The 20,033-nt window shown below is 48.2% G+C and overlaps 1 protein-coding gene across 6 annotated transcripts in view; it reads right to left on the bottom strand.

The window, feature by feature from the left end:
* The window catches only part of FRMD4A (FERM domain containing 4A), a 386,235-nt gene that overhangs the window by 13,984 nt on the left and 352,218 nt on the right, over nucleotides 1-20,033 (bottom strand). For all 6 annotated transcript variants that reach the window (XM_037390648.1, XM_037390649.1, XM_037390650.1 and 3 more), the window contains 5 exons: nucleotides 18,941-19,082; nucleotides 8,295-8,428; nucleotides 4,866-4,988; nucleotides 1,442-1,670; nucleotides 165-221 (listed from right to left, as the gene is read on the bottom strand). In XM_037390648.1, the coding sequence (XP_037246545.1) occupies nucleotides 165-221; nucleotides 1,442-1,670; nucleotides 4,866-4,988; nucleotides 8,295-8,428; nucleotides 18,941-19,082 (685 nt within the window). The remainder of the gene's footprint in view (nucleotides 1-164; nucleotides 222-1,441; nucleotides 1,671-4,865; nucleotides 4,989-8,294; nucleotides 8,429-18,940; nucleotides 19,083-20,033) is intronic.

Here is a 20,033-nt window from a genome sequence, read left to right as displayed (position 1 = left end):
GTCTGACTACAAGGCAGAGTCATGGGAAACCAAGCATTTTTGCTGTTGGGATGTTCGAGTGGATTATACAGAACAGTTCCTCCATTTTGAGTGTCAATCAGGAGTTCACACATCCCCACCTGTTTCCTTCCTGCCCTCTAGAACATACTTAGCAGCCAACATACCATCCTCAAGAACAAGGGCATCCGAGAGGGAGCTGTCTTCACTGGCAATGTTTCCTTCTGAAGGGAAGAGAATATAAAGATGGTCAGATGGTCCCAAGAATCACAGTGACCAAGTGCTGAACTGCATCGTGATCTTCATCCACTGAGTCTTAACCTTAAGTAGTTACCCAGTCTTCATCTCCCTCCTCACACAGCCAAGAGGCAAGATTCCTATAAAGACTTAGCCCACTCTCAGTCTCGCAGGGCAGAGCTGCAGGCCAGGTCTCTCGCTAGCAGGCTGCCTTTCAAGGAACTGCTAATTCTTTTCAATTAATGAGGATTAAGACTATGAGTCACAGCTGAGAGCTGAGATCCCCAGAGGATACAAAATGGCATGGTGCCATTGCTGAGATTTATATCCCTGGCCTTAAGGATTCTGGGTTTGATCTCTACCTTCTTAAAATGCTCATCCTGTTGCTAACTAAAGGCTCACACTAGGTACCAGTTTGGTGTAATTCTGGGAAACATTTTCTGAGCATCCTCTATAGCAGCAGGATAAGCTCTCATGTCATTGGCGTGCACACATTTGAGCTGCCTCCCCCATCTCATGTCCTCGTGGCTGTCTGTTATCCCTGACTGCGGCGCAACTTGGTACCCAGGTCACAAATACAGCAGCTTTAATCTCAGTTCCTGCTACAGAGGCACAAAGAAAAGCTCTGCAAGTCAAAGGGAAAGGGCAAAATCAGCAAGGGAGAAAGAACCACAGCAGAAAGTTAATGGATTTCATGAAAAACCAATCAACAACTTAGTAAACCATAAAGTGCCCTGAGAATTACACCGGGGGAAAAAAAAAAAGAAAAAGAAAAAAAGCATTTGAACACAGCAATGACACTGCTACCACTTTGATTTTAAAGATGCCTTTCAGCTACAGAGCTCACCCCAATCTGCTAACATTAATTACATTTGTACAGCACCACTCCGGAGGAGATGTTAACAGAGTGATTTTATAGGTGAACAAAGGAAGCACAGTCTGCTTTCCTGACACGCTTACAATCTGCAGCGTGATGCTGCTTCTTGTGCTGTGAACCAGCACGTCTCTAATGCATGGAGCACAGGCCAGACACCCATCTGACAGCACACTGGTATGGGAAAGGGCAGCCTGACTGCCAGCACCCGTGGAGTCCTCCAGACAGCAGAGGGAAGAGGAGGGAGGGGAAATGTGTGCCTCAAGGAAAGAATTTTTCTCCCTACCCTCCACAGACCCTTCTGTGATGCTGTGGGTGCCAAGTCCTGCTTACCATCTATGATCAGGGAGGCTCTCTGGGTTGGCTTCTTTCCAGATTTGATGCGATACTCATTGATGGCATTTTCAATCTCCTGTAGTTTCTTCAGTGCGTTCAGGTAGGATGTCTTCCTCTGTTTCTTCAGCTTTTTGCTGACGTTTGGGTCACTCGCCAGGCGCCGGGCAGCCTCCGTGATCTGGGACTGAATGGCAAACTCCCTCTCCAGGCGCTCCAGCTCTGCCTCCTGGGGAAAGGCAAGTGGATTCTGGCTGCCACCAAACTCCTGGCCCAGCTATGGGGAAACTCCCACTGAACCTGGCCAGTGGCCTCCAACCAAGGCTCTCCACCAGCAAAGCATCCGTGATCACACTGCTCCCCTCATCTGATACCCATTTCACCTTCATCCACTCACACAGGTACCTGAGAGCACAGCTGGTGGAAGGCATGACCCACGCAAGAAGGACATGGGTGCTCCGGCCCTAACCCTGCTGTGCTGTTTTGACTTTTCATGCAGTTCAATATGGCCTATTTTGGTGGTGCTCTACTGCTAACACATTCATCCTTTTACACCCATCTATGGGTAACACCTGCCTCCCACCTGCTCCTTCTCCCTGTTTCCTGTCTCCATATTTGAGCCCCATTTGATATCAATGCTAGGTATTGGTGCAAAGCTACAGATTTAACCTTCTGACAGGTTTGCTTGGCACCCACCAAACTCTTTGGGGTAGAAAAGCCAAAGATGTGCTAATTCCTCCCTGGTGTACGGCTGTCAAAATCCAGAGGAGAGTATAAACTGAAGTAATTATGGGCTGCTGCAACTGATTGCACCAGAAAATTGTCTCCTTGAGTTACAAGCCAGGAGGGTGATTTCAGAGTGAGCAGTGTGTAACAGCAAGCTTTCCATATGCCAAAAAGCCTCCAACATTAGCCCTTGCAGGGTCTCAGCAGAGTTTTTAAATGCCACCAGGTGTACCCTGGAAGCTACCTACCTATTTTCAGTTGTCCCCAAAGTCAAGGGACTTAGGCCAATTTATGCCAATGCAGAAGCTGATATAGAGCTTCCTGGTCTGCACTGGGACCAGGCTGTGACCTTCAAAGGTATTTGCTAATCTGCAACGGATCTGGCTACCTTCCCCAGCTTGACGAAGTTTTTAGTTAGTCTGCTAGAAAGGGGAACACAGTACATTGCAAATTAAGGAAAAATTGACAAGCTTTTTTACTTTTAGTGAATGGTGGGAGTTCAGATCACAGGCACTGACAGCCATATATTCATGATATCCCCTTAATGCAAATTCAAATCCTTTCTCTTCATTTAGCAGCAGCATAGGCTGCAAGAGCTGATGCTGTGGGATTTAATCAGACTGAAGTTGTTCTCTGAAGTTTTTATTCCAAGCTTCTGGCGTAAAAAAAAAAATCCTTCGCTGTCAGTGGTGAGTCAGCATTGCCTTAAAACTGTAATTATCATTTCCCCCACTTTACTGAAGACTGACACCCCACCCCCCACCCCCATCTTTTTAACAGATCCCTTTTTGCTTTGAAGAGTTTATAAGCTCTATCAGGCCAAACTTATTAAAAGTGAATTTAACGCCATGGAGTTTTAAGGCCTGGAACCTGATTTGTTGTCTTCTAGTAAAATCCTTCCCAGAGTCACGAACTATGGACCAGGTAGAGCTAATTACCAAGCAGTACAATAGGATCCTTCCCTGCAAGTCTTGCTCTGTCAAAGCTCTTTCTAAAGGTACAGTGAGTTTGATGTGAGCTGTCATTTCAGACCTTCACCAATTCAGTTCTAAATCATTCAGTATATCTTAGAAAAAAACATATTAAATTTCCTCCTGGCCATAATTGTCTATTTTCTTCCAGTGAGGCCCCTATAAATAAAGCCTCAGAAAATGAGGGCTATCATCTGTCTTCAGATGGCAGTGCCTTGCTTCAGATCCTTGTCACAGTTGGCAATATCAGTCCTGAATTTATGCGACTGAGAGAGTATTTCACCTTTTGTTTTAAAATGAGTCTCTAGTGCTTGCACTTGCTGAAAAGCCCATGAAAACCATCGCTGGCCTCTCTAAATGCTCTCAAACGGGTAGCCAAATAAACACAGCTCAACATCATTCTTTGAGAACAGAAATTCATGGTTTTCAGCACAGTCTTAAAGTTTGACAGATGAAAAGGGAGGTAGAGAAAAGCTGAGTCAGCATGTTTGGATTGCTGATGCCAAAAGGCAGAGTGCCTGCAATGGGGAGGAGCTGCTTTACCTTCACTCTCTCCCCACCTAACCTTGCCACTGGAGTAAGGAAATTCCTCACCCACTGGCCCCAAAAGCTGCCTTGTAGCAGTAATATCTGGGGAAGCTGGAGATCAGGTTATAATTGAGCAGCCAACAGACTGCAGGGGTTTTAGGAATAGCTCATCTAAGCCGTGCTTTCCCTTTGAAAAGCTTAATTAGATGTGCTAGTTCATGAATATTTGACTTCAGTGGAATTCCTCTCCCAGGCTCCATTGAGAACAAAACTAAAGAGCTCCAGCTGTTTATTTTTTTCAGCAGAAGGAAAATGCCAACAAAACGACAAACAGTTAATTCCCTGGCTGAACCAAGCCTTAAACCACAGAGTCACACCAGCTTCGTTCTCTCCTCTTACAAAACTAAAAGGAAACTCAAGACTGGAATATACACAAGTGTCTTGAGACAAATGCGTTTCTGCAGACAATAGCTTTTCTGTGAATCCGGTCCCGCCTTACAGCTGCTGCAGGCCTGTTTTCACAGCCACGGTTCAGGGCACTGACCCAGCACATTGTGGGAGCAAGAGAAGAGAACAAACACTCCCTGGCAAACTTAGAAAAACGTAATTCCAGCTCCCCATAGGTAGGCATGAAGGCTCTTTTGTTTAAGGACTGGGGAGCAAAATGCTTTCATCTTACTATTGCAGGGCAAAGATGGATAATTGTGATGCTTTTCTCCCTGGTGAAGGGAGATTTGAATTCGGATCGCTACCGAAGTGGAAAGCAAATGGCTGTTTGCAATAACAACACAGGGTAGCAGTGGGGCTCAGATGGCTCAAGGGGCTCCTGATGTGCTCCCCGCCTCACACAAGTCCCTGCACTTGGTCACCAGAGCGCCTGGGACTGTCATGGTCCAACTGGTCACCCAGGCTATTTCTGTTACCTCTAGCAAAGCCAGGGCTGAACCTTGAGCGTTTCACCTCACCTTCTGAGCCTGAATTAAGGCCACCAACTCTCTTGCTGCTTCCCCATACTGATGGACGTATATATATACATATATATATATGTATATATATATATATATAAAGGCACCAGTGACCAACTACAGTCATCTAAAGTAAAGATGACTGTAGGACTTGTGGTTCCTATGCGATGCATGGTGACGTCTTAGAGACCTGACACTGGGACACAGGGCTGGAAGGGAAGGGCACAGCCTCACCTCTCCCTTAGGCAGGATCTTCTGCTCATCCAGTTTAAAGGCAGTTCCTATTCTTCTCCTTACAATTGGCGGCTCCTCCCCAGGGTCTAGCGGGTATTCTCGTGGTAGCTTTCCTGTGAGCTCCTGTAAGCAGAAAATGCTGTTGGTGATCTGGGAAATCCTGCAGCAAAGTACAACGTTGCTCTTGAACTGTGACCATAAAATGACAGGCACACATTAACAACATATACCCAGTTCAGCCAGCTGATGAAGGCACAGGAGAGCACCCAGCCCTGTGAACTCCTCCCAGAACCTGACACTGAGGGTGGGGAACTTTTCTTCACAGATTTTTGTGGCCTGCCCAGGGTAGGTCTGTAGGTGGTGCCCATCCCTAGGGCGTTGGGGCCTGAGGTAAACAGACTGTAGCACACATGCTTTCATCTCTGCTGCAGGGTAAGCTGGAAAGAAGAGCCTCTATCTGCGTAGCTGCTTCTGAGAGGGGGTGAGCCGATCTGAGAGCCTTCATGCAGGATGCAGGTCTGCTGAGTCAGAAAGCCCCACTGGCAACAGCCGGGCAGGTTACGACCCACACAGAAAGCCATTCCCACCTGATTCATGATGTGTCCGAGAGGAATGCAGTCAAAACGGTCACTAAAAGCAGTGCCTGGTACCTCATTTACCTGTCTGATAACACTTCATGTATCAGACCCCCTTCCAAGCCCCAGTGATGTCATGGGCGGCTTTGGAGCAATATTAGATAATGTTTTCTCAGACTGATGAGGTTATTTGCAAAGATTTATTCAAAATCTGAAGTGAACTCCATAAGACTGAGGAATATCTGGAACATAGGAAGCAGTGAGGGCCACTGCTGATGTTAATGCTGTGGGGGTTTTCCCCTGGGCGACACAATACAGCCACACATCTCTGAATTGAAGGCATTCAAATGCCTACAGAAAAAGGCAGGAGCCTCACTAGGAGCACAACCCAACTCCTTATACTCAAAATCTCCCCACGAAGGACAAAAGGCTTTTGTGTTCCTTAGCATCAGCCTTGAGAGGATCCAGCTGGCAGAGTAAACTAAATCATCTGAATCCCAAAGAACAGCAGCTGACCTTAATGTGAGTGTGCAGCTCAGGCCCCTGCCTGCCCTGGCCTCTCCCCCGCTCCCTAATGGGGTTTTTCTTTCTACTCTTTTCAGGTCACTAGGAAACAAGGACCTGGCCTTTTCAAATCTTTCCTTTAAGCAATTCCCAACAAAATGGGTTTGCAGCACACTGATGCGCACAACCCCCTTCTGTGAGAGGCACGATGTCTCGGAGTCCCATTCTGTGTTGCCCCTTCCAGCCCTGCAGGGTTATTTCAGCTTTTCTTCCAAAATGTGCTCCTTCTAGTGAGACATGGCTCTGAGCACTGCATCAAGAGAGAGATTCCTGTATCCTTTCCTGAGGGAAATAAGGATATTTTCTTTATAACCCCTAACTTAATATGAAGCAGGACAGTGGGGAAAGAGTTAATATCTTTTGTAAAATGCCCAGACAAAATTAATGTGGGCTACTATGCTGCCTCCATAAGTTGAAAAGTATTCACAGGCACGGTCCTGAAATGTAATCTAAATTAATAAGTAACTGGAGTAGCGATGGCCCGAAGTAACCTGATGCCACTGTTAGGAATGGCTCTGGCCATGCTTATTTGATTATGCCCCCACTATTAACCCTTTTTTACCTCTTGGTTTGCCACCTTCTCCCTCTGTTTTGGCCATTTCCACACCAAAGCAGAAAGGATGAAGGGCAGCCTGAGAGGAAATACTTCCAACTACAGGCTGCTGATGGATGAGCTGTAGGGTTGCAAGACAGGGACAGATTCCAAGTGTCCATCAACTGCCTCTCTTGGATCATCTACAGAAAGCGCGAACACTTTCTACCAGCTCTTAAGGTGCTGACAGATGGGCTCTGGCCAGACTTGCTGCAGCACATTAAGGAGATATTTCTCCTTACCACCGGCTCCATGCCCCAGCAGGAGCTTTTGCCTGCATCCCAATTGCTTGTGAAGTGCCTGAGGCTGCTCCACAGCCAGGGCTGAGGTTAAAGCGAAGGCACTGGGCTGTGAGCCCCTGCAACTGTGGCACAGGCACATATCTTCCCCACAAGTCTTCCTCACATTCGGTAAGGCTGCAAGGTAGTCATCAGCAGTCAGGCAGCGTTAGCTTAGGGTGGCAGATTCCTCCAGGGCAAGTAGAGCCCTCCAGACCTTCTCCATCAGACCCTGAAGAGCATGCGACTGGTTCCTGCAGCTGACCTTAGCTCCATACCCGATGAACTTACGAGACTGCATCTGGTCCTGTGACCTATATCAGCACAAGTTGTTTGCGGAAGTCAACCAGGACTTCCCAGGTGGGAAGGGATTGCTTGTGTGGAGTGAAGGACAGGAACTGGAGCAGCAGAGATTTCTGCTGACATTCTTTGTTGAGAGGTATCTTCCACAACTTATTCTTGTTGGTGTCAGAACTATAGACTAATTGAAACAAAGTGCAATGAGATGAATCAGTGACCTATTTCCCCCATTTTAGTCAAAGGCGAGACACACAACAAATATTAAGCACCAGCTGGAAGATCTCAGTGGCACTGTCTGCAGCAAGCTTCCTGTTGTGTAACATATCACAATTTGTTGTTAAATTCAGATTTTTAGGGCTTGTAAACAAAGGAGGATTGCTGAATGACCCAAGTGTACGCCACTGCTAATCTCCACGCACAGCTGCAGCAGGGTTGTAATTCCCCAAACATTAAATTTATCTCTAAACTAGCCTCCCGTGTACTCCAAGAATGAGATGGCGAGTGAGAAGGTCATGAGCTGAGTTCCTGAGCTGTCCTGCATGTCCTGGGATGACTTCAGTGGTTCATCTTCCCAAGGTCTGCCATGACACTGCCATTCCTCTCCAGCAAGGCCATGGCTTATTGGATGAAGGAAGCCTACATGGAGCAGCTGAGACCTCGTGTGCTGTACATAAGAACGTGCTGGGAGAAGAAAAGCACGTAAGGTCAGGCCTGCTCCAAGAAGACAGTGTATCAGCCTGAGGGGGGGGGGGGTTGCTAATGAAGTCAAAGGCATTTCAGAAGTGATTACCAGTACACATGACAGCCTTCCTATGCCATTTAGGTTGCTGCATATTCCCGCCAAAGTCAGTAAGAAGCCTGGCTGAATGCATCTCAAACACAAATTCAAACAGCAGGCATGGGTGCTGAGCACCCTCTTAGCCCCAGGCCAACTGGCTACCCAGCTGACATGAGGTCCCCTTCTCAGGGGCAGAAATGTCCTATGACAGCTGTACAATGGGCTTTGTGAGACATGACTGTGGAAGTCACTCTTCTAACTATACACCACCTCCAAACCATGAGCATGCTATAACAATGCAAGCACCAAAGTGTTACAGGTTATAAAATGTCCATTGCCTACCGCTTCTCGGAGACACAGTTTCTTTAGCTCTTCCAGGCGTTGGCGCAGTGTCTCTTCCAAAGCTTCTTGCCTGGATTTCAGTGCAGCCAGCATGTCTTTCTTGGCAGATTGAGAACTATCTGACTCTTGGGAACCTATCAATAAACAATGATTTCACTAGGCCAGCTGACAGCAAAATGCACATCTGGAGCACTTGTAATTTTACCAAAGCCTGGACGCAGTCCTTCAAAAAAAAATATCAGATTATGATATGAAGGAGGTGTTACCCAGTCATGTTTGTTTACAGCAAATTCTTAATGTTTAAGCTAACAGACAGAAACTGGACAGTGGGGCATACAAAGACACCTGTAATCGTCATTCAGAAAAATAAAAGCAACAAAATTATTCAGGTAAAGACGTTAGAAGAAAAGACATGATTCCCATGAAAGTGCCCAATGGCAAATAACAGTACAGTTTACGAAGCCCTGGAGATGCATTTTTGGGAAATTAGGCCTAAGAGAAACCACTTGACAGTACAGCCTATTTCTTAAGAAGTGTAATTATCCTACTAGCAAACATTTAATTCAATCCACTTACAGTATCTGCTCTATGAGAAAATGTAATGGAACAAAATTGCCTAGCAAGATTCCTGTAAAACACACCAGAACAATAACTCATAGGTCCTTCTGGGATAGTAGATGTATCTTGTGAAGACGGAGGTCAAGACATTTAAACCAGATGTCCAAATGGCTTGACTTTTCAAGTGGCAACTACCCAGCAACTTCCACTGAAGTAAGTCCGTGCTTTAAGTCAGACTCTGTTGCTCAGGTGTCATGACAGCATTTGTAACTTCAGCTCTTTAGGGGAACTTACTGATGGGATTCCTGATTTTATTTTGCTTTGGGATGGTGCATCAATCGCTGTTCAAGATCTATCCAAGATCAAGGGGGCAATGTTGGTTGCATCCATTTTTGGGTCCCCAACTTGAGCAGCTGATTTTTCAGGATGTGCTTAGCATTTGCCCTCTTTAATCCACCTCCAGGTTCAGGAATGAGTTTATAGTGAAGTCATAACTTCACTCGGAGCACCTTGTTTGCGTAAGCCGAGCGCCTTCTTTCATCACAGAGTAAGGACATGATGGTTATGGCCATACTGTGAGATGAAAAGCAAGCTCAGGAATGGGTAAACACCATCTCCACATGCTTTTCATTCGTATTACTGGCTGTTGTTCAGCTACAGCTGTAGTTCAAAGCATCCACCTTAGGTTTATGCAAAGCTGAGTTCTGGTATCTGTGGTGGATTCAGCAGCAGCATCCCATGTCTGCCCGCAGACAACATGGAGAGCTACAGCTCCACACACTTCAAAGCTCTGCCCCACACACAGCTCTGGAGCTCAGCCTAAGTCTGCATCTGATCCTTTTTTAATGAACTCCACAGTGGGTATTGAGCTGGGCTGAGCAGACAGGGCTAAGGGGTTGCTTCTCTGCCCGGCTCTGGACACGCTCCAGCCCCTCTGCGTCCCCCCTGCCCTGAGGGGCCCGACCCTGAGCCCAGGCCCCGAGGGGCGGCCGCACCGGTGCCCAGCACAGGGGGACGGGCACTGCCCCGGCCCTGCCAGCCACAGCGCTTCTGACAGCGGCCAGGGCGCTGCTGGCCCCCTTGGCCACCTGGGCACGCTGGGGGCTCCTGCCCAGCGGCTGTGCCCAGCGCAGAGCCCCCCCGGCCCGGCCGGGAGCAGCCGGCTTCTCCAGGAGATGCTGGGCGAGACGGTGCCAAAGGCTTCGCTAAGGCCCAGGCAGGCGCCAGCCACAGCCTTTCCCTCAGCCACCCAGCGGGTCCCCTTGTCCCAGCAGGAGATGGGGCTCCTCACGCAGGACCTGCCTCTCACAGCCCCACGCTGGCGGGGCCCGATCCCCTGTGAGCACTTGCACCAGCTCCCCCAGTGCCCTCGGGTGGATCCCATCCAGCCCCGTACACGTGTGTGTGTCTCGGTGGTGTGGCAGGTCGCTGACCATTTCCCCTTGGATTACGGGGGCTCCATGCCGCTCCCCATCCCTGCCATCCAGCGCAGGGGGCTGGGTGCCTGGAGAACAACTGCTCTGACTGTTAAGGACTGGGGCAAGGGCAGCACTGGGCACCTCAGCCTCTGCCTCAGCCTGTGTCGCTGCTTCCCCCGCATCCAGTAAAGGGTGCAGATTCTCCTCAGCTCTCCTTTCGTTGCTAATGTATTTATAGAAACACTTTTTATTGTCTTTTATGGCAGTGGCCAGATGAAGTTCTAGTTGCGCCTTGGCCCTTCTCACTTTCTCCCTGCACAACCTCATGACACCCTTGCAGCCCCCTGAGCTGACTGCCCCTTCTCCCAAAGGCCACAAACTCTCCTTTCCCCTCCCCCCCCCCCCTCCCCCGAGCTCCCCCCAAAGCTCTGTGCAGCCGGGTCGGCCTCCTTCCTTGCCGGCTTGTCCTTCGGCACGTGGGGACAGCCCGCTCCTCTGCCTTTAGGATTTCCTTCTTGAAGCACATCCAGCCTGCCTGGGCCCTGTGGCTGCCCCCGAGGGACTCTGTCAGCCAGGTTCCTCAACATGCCAAAGTCTGCCCTTGGGAAGTCCAAGGTAACAGTGCTGCTGACCCCCCTCTTTACTTCTCCAAGAACCAAAAACTCTACCATTTCATGATTGCTGTGCCCCAGACGGCCTCCAGCCACCACATCACCCACCAACCCTTCTCTGTTCACCCACAACAGGTCTTGCAGGGCACCTTCCCCAGCTGGCTCCCTCACCAGCTGTGTAGGAAGGTCTCTTCCACACACTCCAGGAACCTCCTGGACTGTCCCCTCTGCTGTGTTGTATTTCCAGCAGACATCTGGTAAGTTGAAGTCCCCCATGAGAAGAAGATGATCATAAGACTTCTCCCAGATGCTTAAAGAATATTTTGTTTGCCTCTTCATCCTGGTTGGGTGGTATATAACAGAATCCAAGCATGATATCTGCCTTGGCCTTCCCCCTGATTCTTACCCATAAAAACTCAACCCTATCATCACCTTCATTAAGCTCTAGGCAACCAAAACACTCCTTGACATACAGCACTACCCCACCAGCTCTCCTTCCTTGCCAATCTCTTCAGAAGAATTTACAGCCATCCACCGCAGCACTGCAGTTGTCCAAGTCATCCCACCATGTTTCCGTGATGGCAACTGTGTCACAGTTTTCCTGCTGCACAACAGCTTCCAGCTCCTTCTGTTTGCTGCCCATGCTGTGGGCATTGCTGTAGATGTACCTCAGTTGGGCCATCGATCCCACCACCTTTCTGAGGGGAGAGGCCCTAACTCCTGTGTGACCGTTCTCAGTCTAACACATCACTAACCTTTGTATCTTTGCTGCTGCATGGATCTCCATCCCCTACTTCCACTGAGACAGCAGACTGAAGGACCTTGCTAGCACCCTGACCCTAAACACTGGTGTGCTGCCACCAGGCATATTTCTAATAAGCCTGGTTTTACCCCTTTCCCCCTTCAAATCTAAAGCTTTTTCAGTAAGCCCTGCTAACTCCTGTGCAAAGGTCCCTTTCCTGCTTTGAGACAGGTGCACCCCGCCTGCTGCCAGCCGCTGAGGGCCGTACCAGGGCAGGCAGCGTTCCCTGGTTTACGCCTGCAGAAAAGCCTTTGACTTGGCAATGCTTTCAAAGGGATTCCTCCCTGTCCTCAGTGGTTCCTCAGTGGTCTCAGCACCCGCTGTCCCATGGTGACCCTGGGGGGGCTCCCCTACCCCTCTAGAGCAACAGCAGAGAGAAAGCAGACCTTTATTATCTGCAGGAGTCACATACAACAGGATGCTACATGGAATTTTCTGTGCACCTGTAGGATGGGGGTGAGAGGGGGCTTCTAGATACATTTTGCAGCTTGGCCTCCATGTGTACAGTGAAATCACTCAGCCCAAGGAGGTTGAAAATGTTGCTGCTGTTTCACAGAGCTACAGAAGGAACCTGGGAACAACTCCTTGTTTTGGCAGCAAAACACAGTGAAATTTGTGCTTTCAGCTTCACCTTTCATTGCTACTATTCCAGCAGACCATTAAAGCTAAACTGAAAGAGGACTGAGGCAAACAATGCCATGAAACAGTTCCACATTGGCCCAAGGGGAGCAGAGAATCTCACAGGTCTTTTCCACCAATATTTTCTGCGCTTTTCATACAGGAAGACAGCTGGCATTTATTCTGTGAAACGCCACCCCGCTTTGTAACACCTTTTATATTGGGCTGTCTGGGAGTGGGGAAGGTAGAAAAAGGGCTCTATGAACGTCAGCCAAGTTGAGCATCATCAGACAAAAGGAGGACAACCTCACAGTAAGATGTTTGTTGCTGTAGTCAACCCCATTTCATTTGGGTTTGCCTCACAGAGCAACAAAACTCAATTCTGTACACACATCTGTGCTGCCAGAACTTGACAGGATCTTCTAGAGGAGCCTGGTATTTGTACTGGCAGGGAAAGCCCTCTCTAGCATTTAGTAATTCTTAATAGTAACTCTCGTGAGCAGTTACTAGCGAAAGCTGAACGGCTGAATTTCTTCACTGAAATGCCAACAAACTGCTGAGTCCTGGTAAAGAGTTGCTCATGATTCAAGCAGATGTTTCAACCCCTTTTTTTTCTCTTTTATGACAGCTTTAATGACCTACATTTTCCTTTCAACTGCTCTTCCCCTTCCCTTCCTCTCTCTGCTCCCTACCTCCACACCAGCCTTGAATTTATTTTTAAAAGCTATTCGTTTTTGCACTGCGGGTTGCCACAGCAGTTACATAGATGCTGTAACATTTAAAATAGCCTAAAATTGAATAGCCTAAACCTTGGCCAGACGTCTGCGCTGATCTGGGGTGTGCTGGCAAGAAGGAAAGAAATGGCTTCTGGCTGAACTGGTACGGACCCAAATCAAGCACAGACAGTTCACGGCGTTTGTTCCAGCTGTGCTTACCCTGTGTGAGAACCATGCTGGTCTCAGCCCTGATGTGGTCGGTGGCAGTGTCCACTGAGTGCACATTTTGCCATCTTTTTCACTCCTCCCAGAAAGTGAAGGAACTGAGGGAGATCTGGAAGCGCATTGTCACATTCTGAGTTAAGCAACAGGATTACTGCTGAAACCAAAGCCAGCCACTCCTTGCCACTAATGAACCAGCTCAAATTGTCCTTTTCCAAGTGTATCTTTGTATCCCAGACTCTACTAGTGGATCAAGGGTTCATAGGCCAGGGAACAGGGCTCATGGCTTGTGATGCTGATTTTTGTTAGCTTGACTATACTGACTTGGATGATTCGTTGGGCATACTGCAGGACTGACATTTCTTCAGACCATCCTGAAAGCTCTCCTTCAGAAACTATTTTGTTCCAGCTGGGGTTTTTTATTAATATTATTTTTATTTAAAAGCTGAGTTATTTTGGGGTATATTATTAGACTTTTATGGGTTGGATTCTCTGCTTGCTCTCACAGGTGAAAAGCAAATGGAAACTTGGTCAGTCAAGAGAATTGCACCCATGTGAAATGCTTGTAAACAAGCAGACAACAGTGCTTTGTATTGCAAGGGTGCCTACAGCTTCCATTAGAGGCTCTCTATTTATGAATATCTATTAATCCAGCCTCAAGCAAGGCTGTGACCACAGACCCACTTCTAAATCCAATGGCAACTGACCCAAAAATGTCAGAACAAATCAAAAGAGCATAAAAACAACCAAAGGAATAATCAAAGACCAGCACAAACTGAACCAATCAAGCAGATGCTACCTTCAATCAGCCTTATTAAATATGATGCTCACTGAGTCACGGCTGCCCAGTGCTTTCCAAAGGGGATCGTCAATAGAGAAAAATCAGTCCTGAAAGATCAGTCCTAACATGAGAGACTCCTGCTGCAACAGTAATGGTTGACTGGGAGGCTTTCTCAGGTATTTTATCTCCCACAATTAGGGCTAATTCCTATCGCAGTAAACAGGAGAAATGTTGCTGAAGTATGTAATTTCCCTGTATGGCTTTTGAACCTTTCTGTGAAAATTATTATTCATCCTCCTTTCCATTTGCTGTGCCAAGATTTACCAAACTCTGCATTTTAACACACACTTCTGCAAAACCATTTGGTGTCCCTAAAAGAAAAACACGCCAGGTAGCCACCTTCTCTTTGGTGGGCACCAGGAACCTACTGAATTGGGGGCTGCTCTTGTAGCTGCTGCTGGTGGTTTAATTTCAAATGAAAGGAAATCGTACATGCCCTTTCCTCCTTAGTATACAGGATGCGACACAGGTCTTGGTGACCTGAACATCCACTTAATACCCTATTAGTTTGTGGATACACTACTCATCTTCTGATACCCACTTGGCCTCTCTGGGCAATTTTCCCATCTACTGACATTCATAACATAAGCTGTGAAACGGGGGCAGAACATGGTCCTTCCTGTCCAACTCACTCCTCCAGCAGAATACATGGCTGAGCTTCTTCACCAGTGCTAACAGGCTGGTTTCTGATCACTCCGATGCTGGTGAGGTCGTGACAGTCTTGATGATGTTGATGAAGCTAGTCACAGCAGCCACACCCCCAAAGGATCTGACCAAGGTGATGTGCTGTGCCTGTGCAGATCTGCAGGGGCTCATGGCTACCAGGTGTTGGCTTCAAGAGAAGTTTTGCTTTAAAGCTTGTCAAAGGGACCAGACCAGCAACATGGGCCACCATTTTGGAGAGGAAAGCCCTACCAGTAACTTATTGTTTGTCCCTAGTTCTTCCACCTATTGTAGCAGAGCAGAGTCAGCTTGGAAAAGGGATAACTGAGAAGGATGAAAACAAGCAGGCAGGATAGACGGGATGCTGAAAGGCAAAGGGAGCCAAGGCTTGGTGATCGCAGTTGTAAGGGGAGATGCAACAACGCGGCTGAGCAGCAGCAAGGCAAAAGCATCCAGACATCTCATTCTGAGAGTCTCCTACTCCAGGAAAAACACATCTAAATATGGCAAACCCTTCATGCTACATCCGGCTGCTGGCTCCAGCTTGCTGGTGTTTGGTTGAGGTCCCCATGGAAGGCTGTCCCCTGAGCGGGGAGGGAAAGTCCCCCCACGCTTGCTCCGTGCCAGAGCCCAGGCTGACTCACCGTGCCAGGATGTCAGCACACAACAGCCAGCAACCTCAGACAGCTGCTATCTCTTCTGCCCGACAAATAGGATATCCTCCATGGCGTGCAGGAGACCAGCTGGAGCTGCTCCACACAGGATGCACTCAGATATCCGGTGGGCAACTCGTCTTCACAAGCCCCTGCGCTGGAGGCTGCACGGGTGCTGTTTATCTACTCCGACAGCCGCTGGGGCAGTCCAGCTGGGAACTGGCTTGCTGGATGGAGCAGCAGGGGCTGGGAACTGGCTGGCTGGGCTCTGTCGTGGCATTTTCAAACATAAACAGGCCCCTGCACAGGACACCTCCACCGCTGCTGAAGGAATGGGGCTCAGGGGGCCAGAGGCTCCTTGAACACATCTGCAGAGCTAAATCAGAGGTGCTCCTCTGTGGTGTCTCCACTGCCCACTGAGAAGAAGGCAGTAGTCTGGCATTCAGTCCAACAATAACCCAGCGATAATGGGGCTCCTCACTAGCTCAGAGCCCTGCAGAGCTCTTATGGCACAGACTGCCCTGAGAATTCACCTTAGACCTAACTTGATTTTGTTCTGATAATTACCTCTGCTGGCTTTAATTAGAGCTCCTGCCAGTGTAAAAGCAGAGCTTTTATTCACAGGCAAATCTTGCTCCAGCTGTCCAGGGATGGCCCAGAGATCCTGAGAAGGTCCCTGAGCTAAATCACAGCATCTCACTTCTGGGGGGGCCCTTCAGAGTCAAAATGAGGACAACAGTTAAAGAGTCATGTTGTCAGAAATGAACTTGGGAGCATCAGGTATCAAAATTACAACTGCAGTGGACACAGACTGAGATCAAGGGCTTGGGAAACATGGAGGAGCTTAGGCTTTGGAAGTCACTGTCCCAGTAAGACTGCATCTCCCCTCTGCTGTGTCTTGAGTCTGTAAGTGATGTGTGGCAGCAACTGCATGACACTGCACAGCAGGATCATCACCAGAGAGTGTGACAGCTGGAAGCAACAACGGATTTTTCCTTGCAGCCTTGCTGCAAACCCAGGGGAGACATGCCAGTTTTGGCATGTTCCTTGTGGTGCTGACAGCCCCTTCAGTGAGGACGAGTGAGATGGAGAGAGGAAATGACTACAAGTAATTTCCAGGAAGAAAGGACTGAGAACAGAAGGGAAGTGGGGGCAAACAGAAATTCAGTCCTGCCGTTGTGATTTTGAGTCACTTGGGGTATTTATAGCCTGCAAATCTACTGTGGCCACTTAATCATTTGCACTTATTCTCTCCAGTGTGCAGGCTGTACCACGATAACCCATCATTGTTGCCGATAATCTTCGGCACAATAGGAGGAAATGCAAAGGCTGGGACGGAGCCAGTGACTGTGCCAGCGGGCCAGGCAGAAAATGCCCCCTCCTGTCCAGTGGGACAGGGCTGGGTCACCTCTGCCAGCTGGGGAAGGGGCTCTTGGAGCAGAGGTGTCTGGGTGGCTCTGTGGAAGCAATTCAGGGTCTCCAGTTCCCTGGTATCTGTCCTCCTCTGCCAGACTAGTTCTCTCTATACTTCCTTGTAGCTGTCTGTAGCTTCTGGAAGGCACATAGCAGCAGCAACAAACCCCACAGCTCTCCTTAACATTTTGGGGAAAGCTTTGTCCTCACAGCTGGCAGGACATAAAAAACAGCTCTGAACACAGGAACCTAGAGGGAGCCACGCTCGCCTGGCCCACAGGCAGCACCTTGACCAAAACAGAGGTTCACACAGTCCTACACAGGCATCCAGGTCAACAGATCCACCTACCCAGGACTGAAGAAATGACTCACCTGGTCAGTGAACTCTCCACAGGTCTAGTCACTAGTGCAGTTCTGCTGAGTCTACAAATCCCATGCTCAGTGAGAAGGGATTTGAGCAGAGAGCAAAAAAATACAGAAATAAAAGCATGGGCAGGGCAGCTCCCAGTCTGGGATTTCCATCCACATAACCCTGATAGGTGCTGGCCCTACAGAAGCTTTTCTGGGACTGATTTTCTCCTGGCTTTCACCTGGCTACTGCTCTCTCCCGGTGTGAGAGCAGAAGCAGACCCCCATGTTTTTTCCAGAAAGGTGAAAAGTCAGTGTATTAACAAGAAAACACGATTACTACCAAGTAGCTCTCACAAACTTGGGAATGGTGCCCAGGAGGCTAAGATCTTGGAAAGACCTTAAGAACTTCCTTGGGGTACTTAACGTATTTACTTTCCAGCAGGAGAGCTGGAAAAAAATGCCAAACAAATAAAGAACTCCAACAACCCGACACCAGTCTGGGAGCTGCTCGGCTACTGCAACTCCCTAAGTGATGGGAGGTACAGATGGTGGATTGTATGCTTTGTCAGGAAGACCTAAGGAGCAGAAAGGCATCTCTGTTTGCAGGCAAGGCAAGGAATTGCACAGCAGGCTACTCTGGAGCTCTGTAAGCACTGCACATTTTAACCCCTTGCTGGACATTTTCCAAGCAGGAAAGTAAGGCGTTTAAGGGATAAGGAAGAACACAATGATGCAAAGCTGATCTACTACAGTGGGTGTGGTTTCAGTTTTAAAGCATTTGTGTTCCTAGATGGACTCTTCTCTTGTCAGGCATGAGAAGGCTATTCTCTTGTGTTACTCATCTCAACACAGTCCATTTTGATAGCTTGATGTGATATTTAACAAAAGGCATTTAATTGACCAGAACTGTTGATTATAGTGACATCAGCAACCTTGCCCTCCTGAAGAGCTTCTTACCTGAACAGCTTCAAGCTCTTTGCAAACTATCAACCCTTGCTTTGCTCCTGGAGACTTTTAGCAGTGTTTTGCACACAGCCTGCCCACCCAGAAGCGTATCAAAGAAATACAGATGACCTCCTGACTCCCCTTCTCTGGTCCTTCTCATGCTCTAGCTCTCCTCTGTATTAACTTCTCTTGGGTTTCTTTCACAGATTATGTCTTCCTCATACAGGAAGGTGCTCCAAGCCACAAAAAGAAACCTCTAGATCCCTGACACTAGTTTGGTAGAGAGTGTTGGGGAACAGCTCTTTTGAGCCTGGGACACCAGCCAAATTCCAGCAATAGAGAGGCAAAGCAGATGTGCACTCTGTTGAAGAAGCCACCTCAACAGATGTTGATGATGATCAAAAGATGCCTCAACACTGTGGAGAGACATTGCCAGTTCCCAGCCTCAGTTTCCCTAGTGAGCTGCACTGGCTGATTGCTTCCCCACTGCTGGTTGGGGGTTCCTTCACAAAAGCTTTTGCCCAGGGATGAGCTGGGTGCCAAGGTGTGATTATGGTAGAAACTGAAGAGATACCAGGTGTCAGCTGAAAAGTGAGAGGTTGGAGATGACATCCTGAGGCTAAAGAGGAAATGAGTGGCAGTAACAGAGGGGGAGGCTGCTGCTTGTGCTGTCTGTGGAGCAACATGCTGAGAGACAGACTGACACCTGGACAGACAGAAAGGCTAAAGGGAAGTGACTTTCATTTCTGCAGTGCAGCTTCTGGCTGCTTCCCATTATACCATGGCCATGACCCTTTCCACCATATTGTCTCCAGTTGCAGGATAAAGGACCTACCTGATGACAGAAGACTCCCACTGCTGCCGCTGATAATTTTGCCTTTACTCCCCATGTTGGCCAGCTTTGAGGTCTTGAGCGTTCCAGTTTCGGTTAGGTCAATCGCAATCTCGCTCAGGCTTCTTGCAGCATGAATCTTGGACTGGACATAGACACAGGAGTTAGTAATGATCTAGTGCTTCTTTAAAGCTCACAGAAGGAAAAAGCCTTTTTGCTTTCCTGCCTCCAAGAAGGAGGCAGGAAACAGGCCTCCACAGCAAGCTTGAGTTATTTTACAAGAATAGAAGAAATCTGGCACAGTATTTACTGCTGCACTTCTTACATTCTTAAGTGGGTACAATTCTGGCATTGCTTCCTGCTGTTTGTTATTTTCTCTGCTTTGCCAAGCACATTTTTCCCTCTTAAACAAACTATGTATGGAGTCACTGTGTTACCACATACAATAAGAAATGCCAATGTAATAACCTGCAAAGCCCAAAAGCTAAAGACCATCTCTAGCATCTAAAGAAAGCCAGGAGAGGCCTTTCCAAATCTACAGTGAGCTTTGGACCAAGACACAGTGAGGGCATGGCTTAAATGGGCTGTCATGAGAAGCTGGAAGAAAATACTGGCAGGAAAACATGCTCAGGTTATGGTCCAGACTAACATGCCACATGCAATGCCCCTGCTGTAAGGGACCTGTTCAAAGCATTACTTCAATAAGAAGCAGCAGCCAGCCCCAGGTCAGTAACTGGCCACGCTAGGGCAAGGAGTCACCCATTGTACACCACCAAATGTCAACAACTTAGGCACCTCCAGGGGAAAGTAAACATGCATACTGTGTAAACCTATTGAATAGAAAAGAATTAGAATAGGATAGAATATTACATTTCAGCTGGAAGGGACCTCCAGCGATCACCTATTTCTCCAATTTTAGGAGGGAATAAGTTGACTTCCTAAGATGTCATCCTTTCTCCATTGGTTATTGAAGGATTTGAGACAACAAGATGCCCAGAAAGTTCATGTGAGATAACTCCAGAACTTCCTCTTCATTAAGCAGTGAGCTCTGATGTGGTTATGCCCACAGAACCAACAAAGGTAGAAAATGTTCAGG

Source organism: Falco rusticolus, chromosome 5, assembly GCF_015220075.1.
Source record: "Falco rusticolus isolate bFalRus1 chromosome 5, bFalRus1.pri, whole genome shotgun sequence".
In the NCBI taxonomy this organism is placed as follows: Eukaryota; Metazoa; Chordata; class Aves; order Falconiformes; family Falconidae; genus Falco; species Falco rusticolus.
This window is presented reverse-complemented; position numbering and strand designations above follow the sequence as displayed.